The sequence below is a fragment of the Helicoverpa zea genome, chromosome 2 (assembly GCF_022581195.2).
Source record: "Helicoverpa zea isolate HzStark_Cry1AcR chromosome 2, ilHelZeax1.1, whole genome shotgun sequence".
Classification (NCBI taxonomy): Eukaryota; Metazoa; Arthropoda; class Insecta; order Lepidoptera; family Noctuidae; genus Helicoverpa; species Helicoverpa zea.
This window is the reverse complement of record NC_061453.1, coordinates 6,832,319-6,845,226: the sequence shown is the minus strand read 5'-3', so window position 1 is coordinate 6,845,226 and position 12,908 is coordinate 6,832,319. Positions and strand designations below refer to the sequence as shown.

General features: G+C 36.8%; 2 protein-coding genes across 5 annotated transcripts; one reads left to right on the top strand and one right to left on the bottom strand.

Annotated features, from left to right (window-relative positions):
* Positions 1 to 1,836: 1,836 nt before the first annotated feature.
* LOC124641297 (antichymotrypsin-2-like) lies at positions 1,837 to 10,303 on the bottom strand. Of its 4 annotated transcripts, none has more exons than XM_047179347.1 (9): positions 9,978 to 10,300; positions 9,599 to 9,699; positions 7,653 to 7,787; positions 7,220 to 7,426; positions 7,032 to 7,130; positions 6,812 to 6,952; positions 6,176 to 6,385; positions 5,485 to 5,629; positions 1,837 to 2,030 (listed from the first exon to the last, which is right to left on the bottom strand). In XM_047179347.1, exons 1-9 carry the CDS (start codon positions 9,997 to 9,999, stop codon positions 1,891 to 1,893), a joined length of 1,200 nt encoding a protein of 399 aa, XP_047035303.1. In that variant the 5' UTR covers positions 10,000 to 10,300; the 3' UTR covers positions 1,837 to 1,890. The 4 variants fall into 4 exon arrangements, with proteins under 4 accessions (XP_047035303.1, XP_047035311.1, XP_047035320.1 ...); XM_047179355.1 differs by lacking the exon at positions 1,837 to 2,030 and adding an exon at positions 2,340 to 2,575 and having other exon boundaries at positions 9,978 to 10,301; XM_047179364.1 differs by lacking the exon at positions 1,837 to 2,030 and adding an exon at positions 3,990 to 4,684 and having other exon boundaries at positions 9,978 to 10,303.
* A 110-nt stretch (positions 10,304 to 10,413) lies between these two features.
* LOC124641321 lies at positions 10,414 to 12,565 on the top strand. Its single transcript, XM_047179384.1, has 2 exons — positions 10,414 to 10,545; positions 12,087 to 12,565. The coding sequence occupies exons 1-2, from the start codon at positions 10,543 to 10,545 to the stop codon at positions 12,465 to 12,467; spliced, it is 384 nt and encodes a 127-aa protein (XP_047035340.1). The 5' UTR covers positions 10,414 to 10,542; the 3' UTR covers positions 12,468 to 12,565.
* Positions 12,566 to 12,908: the final 343 nt, after the last annotated feature.

Here is a 12,908-nt window from a genome sequence, read left to right as displayed (position 1 = left end):
CTATGTGCCTTTATGTAGGTAGCTAATTAGACAGACTTATATTGATTGAAGTGTGAAGATAAAGCGACATTAATGAAATCGACTTTACAGTTAAAATAGGCACTAACTACAACAAGGCCTACTGCTAAAGTACCAGTAGTTTTCAATACCATACTTACTTACTTGTAGGTATAAGTAGAAGTGCTTCAATATTAATGTATACTTACATTTATCTACAAATAGGGTAAGATTCTCGAAAGCAAATGTGATGCAGCTCCTGCTCCAATAACGTGACATTACGATAACCTGTTAATACGAGGTTAATCGTCACTTATATCATTCTTAATCGCATCAGCTACTTGTCTATTCAAGTTAGAGGTACTGTATAATACAAATGTTGACAGGCCTAGTAATAATAATCATCTGCCATGCCGTTTCCCAGTTAACGTTGGTGTCGGCTTTGTCTCAACCAGATACAGCTGAGTAGGTACAAATGCTCTACTTAACGCGACTACGAATCAAACTCCCTAAATCTATGCGATGCTCGTTCGCTGCAGCCTTTTATCGTCCCACTGCTGGCCACAGGCCTCCTCTCACGCGGAGGATTGAGCATTAATCAATGCTATGCTATGCTATGGCAGTTTATTTAAAGACTAGAAGTCAATACCAAAGTTAGGATAGGCTAGGCGGATGATGTGATATTGTCACCTATATACAAATCTGCACACCTAATCTAGGTATAATTTTTATCTACATAAGTAAATACATCGCACCTACTACCATTCTTCGTCCTCAACGTCGCCTCTATAAGACGCCAGGAATATTGCGTATTTTTTTCGTCGAAGTATGAACAAGACTGGGTGGTCACAGATGAACTCCATGTCAACCATTGCAGAGAGTTTCATTACGCCCATCGCTGCAAAACATTGTTAATACGTAAAGTGGCTACCTGTACAAATGAGGCTGGTTTTACAGTCATGGTAACCGTGAGCACTGACGGCCGAAAATATAGATATGAAAGTTGAACAGTTATTCCATAACGTGTAGAAGCTTACAGCCATAGACATAACATAGTATATTACATCTATGCTTACCTACAGCTATCAACACAGACTATGTTCGGACTTCAGACATGCATGCCAGGGCTTATGGTCAGTGTGACCGTAAAACCAGCCAAAGACCAGCAAGGTAAAGAATTAGGTTCTCCATTAATGATATTCTGCATGGAACTACCACGGATTTTGAGTTTTTATATTTCACCCTCGTTAAAGTACCCGATCCCGCTGGCCGCTACTCCGCCGTCCAAGCTCAGCCAGGCTGCTAATCATTACGTGACGCAGGGCGCACGCGATACTCATTCACGCAACGCCTTACGCTACTACAATTACCAACCACATACAATGACTCTGCCAAGTTAAGTTACTTTGGAGGATCCACGTTCCATATAAAAGTTTACAATTTTGGAGTCATTCTGTCTCGGAAATTATTTGACCATTTATTATTTATGGGTATTGGTTATGTTATTAGCTAGGTAGGATAGATAGCGTACATGTATAAGCTAACAGTAGACTTTAACTCTGTCGACACCCTCCTTATTCTACATATCGTATATACGTCGTACCTAAGCATTTAATATTCCCTAGGATTTCTTCAGCACAAAATATGGATCTAATGTCAATTTAATGTTTTCTAAACACTATATTTAGTAGGTACAGACCAAAGTAAGTCATTGTGGCTGAGGTGCATTTGACAAGTGAAAAAAGCCTTTTCAGAGGCAAATTGATGGATAACTAGTACCTAAGGTAAATCTAATATTTGTCCCGATGGTATTATGACAAGAAGAAAAAGAGTTTAAAATCATGTAAAATCGTACAAAAAATAACTTTATTAAAGTTTACTGTTTCATAATAATCATTCTTCGCTTCCACAGTAGGCTGCTACGAAGTGAGGAGTTCTGTCAGTGAGTATGATTGCCAGAAAGGGTCTGTCAGCCACGAAGCTGGGCACCGGCTCGAAACTTATCATAGCCGACAATGTCGAAATCCCCATCGCTGGAATACAAACACGTTATGTGGCATACAATAGGAGAACAGCCGTGATCACGACAACACAACCAACTGCGAGCTGACAACATAGAAAGCACGGACTATACACATTGACTCACAGAAATGTTCCACAAACCATACATTTTTTTTCTGCAGATTTTTGGAGCCCCAGCTGTGCACCGTAGAGAGACTTCGGACCGACAAACTAGTGCCAATTCAATAAAGCCTAGGTTTCATTGAGAGCAATGCATAGGACAGACACAATTTGCTTGTAAAATAGATAAAGGTACATGTTGGATTAAAAATAAGCAGTGAGACTTTTTTATAATTCCAATTTATTAACTTGGTATAGGTATTTACGTATATTTAACATTGTTTCACGTTTTATCGTATGTAGATGCTTATTTATAATCATTCTTTGTTGCCGTAGTATGCAGCCGTAAAGTATTGAACTCTGCCAGATACGATAGTAACGAAGAAAGGCCGGTTTGCGACGAAGCGAATCACTCGAGGTTCATTTAACATTGCAGTACACATAGCAACTACCATCGCTGGAAAGGAATAGAAAAAGGCATAACATCAACATTTAGGACAAACCATTGATCAATCATAGCTTCTATCAAAATGGTTTGACAGAAGTCACTCACTCAGCTCTCTATATTCAGTACTAATAACATACTGAAAATCTGCACTTACGAGATTCCGTGGCATAAAACAAATAAATATTGTGCGATAAAAGCTGACAAAAAGATGCAAACACAGACTCAACCACAATTAACGCAAAAGCTCAAAAGAATGTGTGTGCATGTTGCTATGATATTTCACGTTATTTACCTAATTTTATATACCCACTTAGATATATTCTTGAGAAAGCATAATTGACGATGATGAATTGTCATTAAGAAAAATACGTCAATAACAACGAAATTTTTGGAGTCGTGGCATCAATATTTTGAACATGGATTGGATGAAAATTGGTTGGGTAGAGTTCGTGTTTTCAGCAAAAGTAGTCATGCATTACTGTGCAATTAACACTCAAATTCACAGTGTTTCTAATTTGTGTTATTATTGTTATACACAGTACTCCTAATTAAACTCAGAAATGACAGCATGGAACTGTCTTATTACTTGAATATATCAACACATCCTACTTATATTATAAATGTGAAAGTTTGTGAGAATGTATGGATGTATGTTTGTTATTCAATCACGCAAAAACGGCTGGACCGATTTGATTGAAATTTGATATGTAGATAGGTGATACCCTGGATTAACACATAGGCTACTTTTTATCAACACACCACGCGGGCGAAGCCGCTGGCGGAAGCTAGTATAGTATATAATAGCAGCACGTGTAGTTGCTATTAACTAACATCAAATGTTAAGGAGCTTCGTACTTACGTTCAATACACTTAAAAGAAATTACAAAAGAAAAACAACTTCCAGATCGTAAGGTATACTTTAGGGGCAGCAAATTTATACCACGAAAGAAGAATTAATGAACAAAGAAAGAGTAGGTAGGTACAGAAAACTAGATCTTTTGTTTAAATTATGAAACGGAACGTTCCATCCACGTGTAAATACTATTATTACAAAGAATTATATTATCAAAGAGTTATAAAACGCCATACTGGTTTGAGTATTCTCTATGGAGAAGGGAAAGACGTGCGGAGAAGCCATAAGGCGTCTTCTTGTAGGTCAAGTAAGGCGGGGTAGGCCGGTAGGCTTGACTAAAACGATCAGTTATTATTTAACTAACGAGGTGTTTGGGTTCCTTGAGACATCTGTCAAAGATAGGTCTTGATTGATTGGTGCTTGTTTTTTTTTTTAATGAACGGTTTCCAAAGGAGGCGTTTGAAGGAACTAGTAAACGTTCCTCGCCCCGTGTAGAAGTTAGATGACGCGACGTAAACATGAGGTACAGTCAAAACTACATTTTTAAGAAAATAAATGAATTAAACATAGTTTAAAATATTAAAATTTTAATAAAACCTTTAAAGTATGGTAACAATTTAATAAAAAAAATACTTTGAGGTATTTTGTACCATATTACACGGTGTTAATTATTCGGGCACCAAATAAGTTACTAAATAAGTAAGTAAGTAATTAGCGAAGGCACAATTAATTTGTAGCGAGGTTTAGAAGTAAAAAATCTTTTATCAAATAAAACACCGTGTATTTTTATGTAGGCGTTTGCGAGTAATATACCCGATGTGCCAGCTTGTATCTGAACGTTAAACACAATATAAAATGTTGTCCAGCGATTAGACAAAGATATCAGCGGTACTCTTATTCGATTATAGATGACTACAGTCTTAATTATTAGTGCAAAATTAATAAAATAGTGATTAAACTTGTCGTGTTGAGACTCGTCGGGTTCAGCCGCGATAGACGCCCATGAAGAGCAGGGAGCGATCGGAGCCGAGGAGCATGTAGAGGAATGGCCGGTCCGCGCGGAAGCGCTCGGCCGGCGGTCGCGCGCACCGCATCATGATCACCATGCCTGCGCCACACACACCACTATAGTTCATCGCGGACGACGCGCGGCGGCCGGTAGCTGCCGGCCAGCGCCACGTGCCGCGCCACGCACACCAGCCACAGCGCCGCCCGGTCGGCCGCGAACTGCTGCGCCACCGAGCGCGCGCGGCGCGTCGCCATCGCTACACGCAGACACACCACGCCACACAGTTAAACGACACACTATGCACCAGCCCCACAACACGCAAGCACCACACAAGCCAGCCAAGAGGAACATGTATAGCAGGCTGCCAGTACCGACCTGCCTCATCCCTATTCAAACGATACTAAAACTACTTATGTGCGTTAGAAGTAGAAATAGGGTGTTATTTTTTATTCAAGGTGTTTGATTAAGAAAAATCATGGTTTCATGGATGATAATGGTAAAACTGACTGATATTACGTTAGTTGATAGTAATTGTCATTAAATAAAAAATGACGCTGTGTAGATGGCAGCGCCTCTTGAAAATAATTAAAATAAGGCCATGTGGAATGTCATGTTTATAATTCTCGAGCAGGACACCAGACAAGTGTTAGATTTGGACTTCAGTAAATATATAGAAAATAAGTTCATATTCCAATTAGTTCATGTTTTCATTGGGTTAACCGCATTGAGAACACCCCCTTTTTGAAATCGGTTGTACAGGTAGGCTCTTGCATTGAACTGTATACGTACTACGTACGGAAGTGTGACGTTATTTATATCAAAGTGATTCTGAATCCCATCAGCCTCATCATACCGAAATTCAGTGATGCAGGTCCGCTTTGTAAGACCCAATCATTTATCATGACAGTTCAATATCAGATAAGACTTGGTAATTACAAAATATCAGTGACCAATGTTGTTTTAAAATAAATTCCACATTAGTAATGGAAATGTTGATTAGAGATAATGCTATCGGGCAAAAAGGATATTGAAAGGTACGAGTGTTATCATGCTTACCGGTAGCGGCGGCGGCCTCAGCGCCCTCTTCGTTCACTTCAATGAATGCCTTTTGCACCGCTTTCGATACAAACAGAGGTTCTTCTACATTCAACACCTTTGTCAGACCCGAATTTTCACGGTTGAAGATCGATTTAATTCCAAGCTAAAATAACAGTCATTTGTTTTAATAATTCATTTATTAAAAGGAGCTCGTGGGTAAGTAACGACAGCTCAAGGCAATCCTTGTCACTGTATGGTGAGTTTGTTCCACTATTTCTTCTTCCCAGCTAAAAAATTTAGGAATACTACGGAGATATTTTACATAAAAAAAATCTTATCTTCAGATACATTGATAAACTTGAATGACCAGCACAATAATGAATTACTGTCAGTGAAAGATATACTACAGTAAAAAATATATGATTGTTATACGTGTTGCTAAGGGAAGCCAAGTTTGTGATCGATTGAAGTTTCAATATTCGATAGGTCAAAAATATTTGTTCGACCTAAAAATCTATTTTTGTTGTTAAGTGCTGTCGAAGGTTTAAACTTAATGATTGATTGGATACTTTTATCAGTTTTTGCCTGTTGAAGAATGTTGACAATTCTTTAATCGTTAGATAAGAAACTACTTACATAACTTTCTGCTGCAAAAATATGTGGGTATTGAGTAACAGTGACAATTGCGATAATAATAATAAGAACCAACCTTGGGCAACAGCTGAGCCAAATCAATTTCAGTTTCAATCTTGAACTTAGGAATAGTTACTTGTACTTTAGTTTTGTACATTTTGTCCACTTCGGACATGAGGTCGAATCCACTGGCCAACTTGGACAACACACTGTCGAGGCCTTCGACTTCATGCGGCAACACCACAAGCATGGTCGCCTCTCCGCCTTGGTAAGGCATTTCCAAGAGCTGAAAATATAATTAATATGATATATTTTTCAGAATTGACTCAGAAGTCATAGTTATAAGTGGTCGATAATATTTATTTTCCTTATTATATATCATTGTGAATTCCTCTTGGCACTTATTTTTATTAGTAACGGGTACCTAGCGTGTTTTACTTATCATAAGGTTATTTACGATATTGTATTTCAATTCCACGCTGCATTTATTAGATGTAATGTTATTTTAAACAGAATGCATGCATAATATAATTTGCCAATATTGTTTGCAATATGTTAGAATTATATCATCCAAGTAGTTTTATTTTTTATTGGCAGACATAAATATTGATTCTATGCAGTGTTTACGTTATCGTTTTTAAACTAGCGAAATAATTCGAGGTATTCCGAGCATATCGGCGCGCGCACTATTAGTACATGTCTATATTTATACCTGGGCCTGAAGGTCACTGCTATCACCATACAAATAGTCGTCCTCTTTGTACATCATGGGCACTTCAACCGAAGAGTTCACGGTAATGTGGAATGGCTGGTTCATTGTATTCGCGGGATCGAACTGCTTCTTCCATGTTCCCTATAATCACAAAAGGTAAAAGAAATAAGCAATATACTGTGGAAAACAATATCGTAAATTACATTGAAGATAGGCTTACTTTAAAATAGAGAGCGTTAATGAGAACTAGACGAGTGTCGCCATCCACACTGTCTGAGCTAAGCAGATCTTTAATCTTCTGATTGGTCTGGTTGGCCACCTGAAAACAGAACATCAAACGAGTTTATATATTTCGTACCATAGTTTAAATGTAACAGCTGAAATTAATCAGAAGATATAACCACCTACCCAATCGTTAATAACTTCGACGGCAGCTCCACCAGTTCCGAAGTCGAGCTTCTCTATGGCAGCATTAAAAACTTTGACTGCATCCTCCTTTAATTTAGGCTCTAAGTCATAAGGACCTTCCTGAACGTACACCCTGTTTGCCACGTTAAGAGTGACGCCTTTCAAGGCCCTCAACTTGGACGAAACTTCAGAGAATGATGAACGAATCTGAAAAAATATAATAGTCATGGTTTTTCTGGTGTAGGAATGTTAGTGTTTGTGAGAATTAAAAACATGTTTATACATTATCTGTTTTCCGTTTTATATGAATAAGCTATTGATAAATTAGTACCAATCATTATCTTAGTCAGATGGACATGACTATTCATTAGTAGTCATGTGATTCCACGAAAATTCAGGGAAATGAAAATTAAACAGATTTGTGAATACTTACAGATGCGTCATCTGGTATTCCCAGTGCTGTCAGTAGCTCGGAATGTGCGGGGTCTGTCGTACCCAGGGTCAGCAGAGCCAATACAAATTCTGCTGACAATGGTGACGACACTACACTCTTGCCCTTCTCCAATTCCTGTAGGCATAATTAACATTAAAAATCCATTAAAAATAACTTCTTTAGTTACATTTTTTACAATGTGTTATAAAAAGTAACAATGGCAATTTAAGTCACATTTCAATTGTTGCTTTGACCTTCAATTTGCTTTAGTGTGTTATACATTTTTTTAATCACAGTATTTGTATATGTTGTGTAACAGATAATGCGATGCCTAATAGCAAAACAATATTAAAAAACAATTAGAAACAAATAATTGGTGTCTGATGAGAAATATGTAATAGGATATTTTAATTATATGTAGTTCTAGAGAAATACAAGCACTTCTCAAGGAATCTCTTTTATAAAAATATTGTATTATATATATAAGCTTTATATGCATTTTAAATACAATTGATTACAAACTGCAGTCAGAAACTCATAATTGGTGGGATTCTCAGAATTTATCATATCAGGACTATGATAAGTACCTACTTATTCCAAAACTGATAATTGCTTGGCAAGATTGATAGGGCCTTACTACAAAAACTTTAAACCCTGTTTTACACTTGTCTAATAAAATTTTGGCTGCAAAATGAACCATATGTCAACGTCATAATTTGACATTTTTTTAGACAAGGCATAAACTGACGTTTAAAAGTTTTTGTGGTAAGACGGATTGTGTTGGGGAAATGACAATGAGATAATAATCTACCTAATGACATGGAATTATCATTCTTAAAAGCATAATGGCTCATCCTACTAATATTATAAATGTAAAATTTGTATTAGTATGTACAGACAGATGTTTGTTTCTATTTCACATAAAAATTACTGGATGAATTTTCTTATATTAGAGTAATATTTTTATTTATATGCAGTAAGTAGTTCACTTGGGATGCGAGTGAAACTTTTTTATTAAGATGTATTCATAATATAATTATGCTGTGTATTAATGGCCTTACTACAAAAACTTTAACCACTGTTTTACACTTGTCTAAAAAAAATGTGGCTCCAAAATGAACCATATGTCAACGTCATAATTTGACATTTTTTTAGACAAGTTTTAAACTGACATTAAAAAGTTTTTGTGGTAAGACGGTAAATGTTTTGATTTGTAAAATAAGTGATCTTTCTATCCTATAGTTTTTGACAGGGCCATCATTCTCGGTTGCTATGTCAATACACAAGTATGTGCATGTGGGTGTTACAAAAATAGTCATAAGCCCGAAGATGTTAAATTGCCCCTATTAAAAGAGTAATTTAACAGTATTTTTGAATCGAAATATTCTTGCATGATTTAATACAGAAAAATATACAGAAATCACTTAGAGATATTATAAATAAACATGAGAAAGAACATTTGTATGTAGCCTAGGTTTAGTAGTTGAAACTTCTGTTCTTTTTCAATATAAGATATAATTTACTGAATTTGTTCTAAGTGTCTTTCGAATTTCGAAGCCAGTCTATCTGACAGCAAGAACAAGATCTAGTATGGATATTGTAAAAACTGTGTGGATCAATAAATTTAAAAAATATGAAGGTACATCGCTTTTAAAATATGTGTTGACTACCTGTCTGTTACAAATAATTGATCTCAACTTGTTTTCAATCAGATGACCATTTGCTGGGGTTAGTCTTTTGACTTTAATAATTTAGCATGAACCTTTATTATTTGTTCACTGTTTGTAATACTCTAATATGTGATAGTATTAATTGTTATGGTATATTTTATTGTTCTTGGATATTGCAACATATAATAACTTTACTATGATTTTCATAGTGCATATTTCTATATTATTTACGTAGATCCCAGAATAAAATAAAATCAATATAATTGAGGTACTTACAACACAGAATTTGGCGGAAAATTGGGCAATAGCAGATGAAAGAGCCTTGGAATCCATGTTTTCGCTGGTACTGGTTGTTTGTAGCAAGAAAAGTAATGAAACTAGAACAACACACAAATGTATGAGTAACGGTATGAGGTTGTGTTGACAGCAACCAGACGCTAACACGATCCGAATGTTTATGACATCATTCGGCGGCGCGCGGCGCCGTCCCGCATACCCGCCCGGCTGAACAACAACTCGGCGTCGTCACAAGCATGAATCACGCCGATTGGAAGGGGGACCATCATTACAGGCAAGCAAAGGCTATTGTAAATGTTCAAGGCTGTTAATATTAACGCATAGTTAGTTCAAAACAAATTATTTAAAAATAGCTCACCTAAAGTAAACAGATGCCACATCGATAAGTACGAAAATTATCAATAACCACAATGCAACATACTTTTCGAATTCCAAATACACTTTTAAAAGATAAGTGTTAGCCAATAAACTGTTTTTTATTTATCTTATACGCGTGACACAATCTCGGAGTAGATGAATCATCAAATCGCTGATATCTTGTAGCTTATGAGTTAGATAATTGCTTAGTTTTTAAATTATTGTTTAGCTATCGTTTAATTATCGTAATGAGTCACAGTAATAATTTATTCAAACACAATAAAAAATAAAATAAATCACATTATCAACAAACCGCTACCTACAATATTTTGTTTACAAAAATCAAATGACAGAAATTCTAACCAAGGTTACGTCACTGTCAATGTCAAAATTTGACGTTACTGTCAATATTTTTATGATTGGCGGCGATTTTAGCTGGCGCGCAGATGGCGCGCAGCGTCTCGATGTAATGGCGTATTTTCACGACTGACGACCAGGGATAGGCAGAAACCACAGAAAGTCGCCGAATAAACTTGCTTTATTTTGTCATTGTTTATGTGTTCAGTATGGTAAGAATCTTTTCAATGTTTATGTAGAACTATGAAAAAGACATCCTATGAATTCTAATAAGTATGTACTTAGTTAAGATATTGGCAATAATACTTTGTCTGCTATCAAAACATTTTCTTAGTTAGCAAAGCAAGAAGAAAACACCTAACACAGAGATTTTTTACGTACATAATTTCCCCTTCCTCGATTAATTCAGACTGCCGAAGCGACTGCTTCAACTATGAAGTATTAAATTATGTCCATCAGGATTGAGGAGCCACTTTTTGTATCTTAATGAAATTTTGTACTTATTTAGTAGTAAGTTAAAAAGTATTGTAGGATCAATCTCTGAATTTGTAGTAAGTATACTTAATAGTTTAAAAGTTATATGACCAAAAAGGTGGCTCCTCAGTCCAAATATTTAGATTGAGGAGCCATCTTTTTGGTCATATACCTGACTTTGTACCTACATGATACATTGTCGCTGGTGTACTCGCATATGACTAAAGTATCCATCTTCTTTGAAAAGTTCGCGCATATTGCGGGCATGCGATACATTTCTCATACGTACCCATATACCCAGTCTTTATCTTTAAGAGTAACTTCCGCCTGCGGATTCACCCGCATCCCGAGGGAACTGCTTCCCAGACATGGGTAAAAAGAAATCTACTCGTATGTTCTGGTATAGGTATGTATTATATGCATTCAACATACGTAGGTACGTTCTTAACGTGTGGTGTTTGACTGTCCATTGTCTAACGATCGCACGCGCAATAGCAGTGCACGAGGCCACGAGTTCGATTCCCGGGTCGGGGCGAAATCGATCTGTGGGTTTTGGAAACTTTCACAAAGCAGTCCGTGATATGGAAGTTGGTGATTGATATTGATATTTGATACAGCCTGTGTCCGCGCAAATGCTTGTGCACAATAATTTGTCCTGACTAATCCCCATACTGCCTCGTTGGTCTAGTTTTCAATAGCGCGACTGCCGTGCCGAAATCACTTTGATAGGTTTTAGAAAGTTTCACGAAGCAGCTTGGAGTCTGGAAGTTGGCAGTGTTACTTCTGCACACACTTATTTCTATAAATTATATAAAAATATTCTATTCGTTATCGAACAACTCTACCGACGTATGATGTTTTCATTTCATTTATACTGCCAAGTTTAGTAAGATCTATGCGAATAACAAATAAATAAATAATATTAAAGAATCTTACGGTAATTCCGTAAAGCATTATTTTTGATCTGCATTTAGGTAATGTGTAAATTAGACAAGTAGGTAAAGCCGGCGGAAAAATACTTATTCTATTAAACACTGTTTCGAATGAAATACTGTCTGTTGACACCAGGCCAAAGATTAAAAACAAAATTTTATTATGTCAGTGATTTAAATAAATATTTTCCTGCTTTCATCTTAGTTTCTTAATAAAATTTTTGCCATTAATAAAATGTAGTAAAAATATTACCTACACGGAATTATTTCAAAATTAACTGTAAGAAAGTACGATGAGTTTCATCAAAATTCGTAGTTTAAAATATTTTTACAACGGCATTCGACAGTACACGTGCATCGCGCCGCAGCAGCCGCGCTGCGGGTGTCCCCCGCAGCCGCCGCCGGGCCAGCGCATCCAGCCGCCGGCAGACTGTCGCCCCGGGCCCATCCCGCCTAACCCTTGCGTGCCCAAGTTCCCTGGCAAGGACACCTGGCAGAAATACAGGAATATTGTGGTCTTCATTTGTTTCCCTCTTATGTTCTTTCAAGCGTTCACCGCGCTAGGTCATCAGACGCCTTCTAAAACAGAATGTCGTGAATACGAATACATGCGAAGACGTACAAAGAGATTTCCATGGGGAAGGACGGGTACAAAGAGTTTATTCCACAACCCTCGATGTAACTACCTTCCTGGAGAATGTGGGCCTCCGCCCTTGGATTGTGATTGATTTCGATGTTAAATTTTTGCGCTCGCCTTTATGAGACCTTAACATCAGCTGCTTGGATTGCTGACAGCATATAAATAAAATGACCTGAATGAATAAAAGTTATTTTTATTTAACGTTGGATGCCAGTTTTTCTTGTCTTGGGTTTTAACGACTTAAAAAAAGTGAGTTAATTTGGTTCATATCAACTGCCATATTCTTTGTTGGTTTACTATAACTAGAGATTAATTAGAGATACCACTTTGGCATTACGTGTACATGGCTAATTCCAATGGCAAACTTATCTTAATCTTTAAAAGTAAATAAACCGATAGATAGAATATTGGGAATGGAAGTTAGGATCCCACAACTGTTTGGTAAATTAGCAATGCGTCTGATATTAACTTGGTCAAATACTATCTCCTCTTCAATAAATCCACGTATCAAAAACTCTTTTGGGTCTAT

Bases quoted from the DNA above. Each gene is read 5' to 3' on its own strand.
- LOC124641297 (XM_047179364.1), bottom strand. From the start codon at position 9,999: ATGTGGCATCTGTTTACTTTAG. The intron at 7,788-9,598 runs GTAAGTACCTCA...TTATGCCTACAG, and splicing joins TTTCCGCCAAATTCTGTGTT to GAATTGGAGAAGGGCAAGAG. The intron at 6,953-7,031 runs GTAAGCCTATCT...TTGTGATTATAG, and splicing joins TTAACGCTCTCTATTTTAAA to GGAACATGGAAGAAGCAGTT.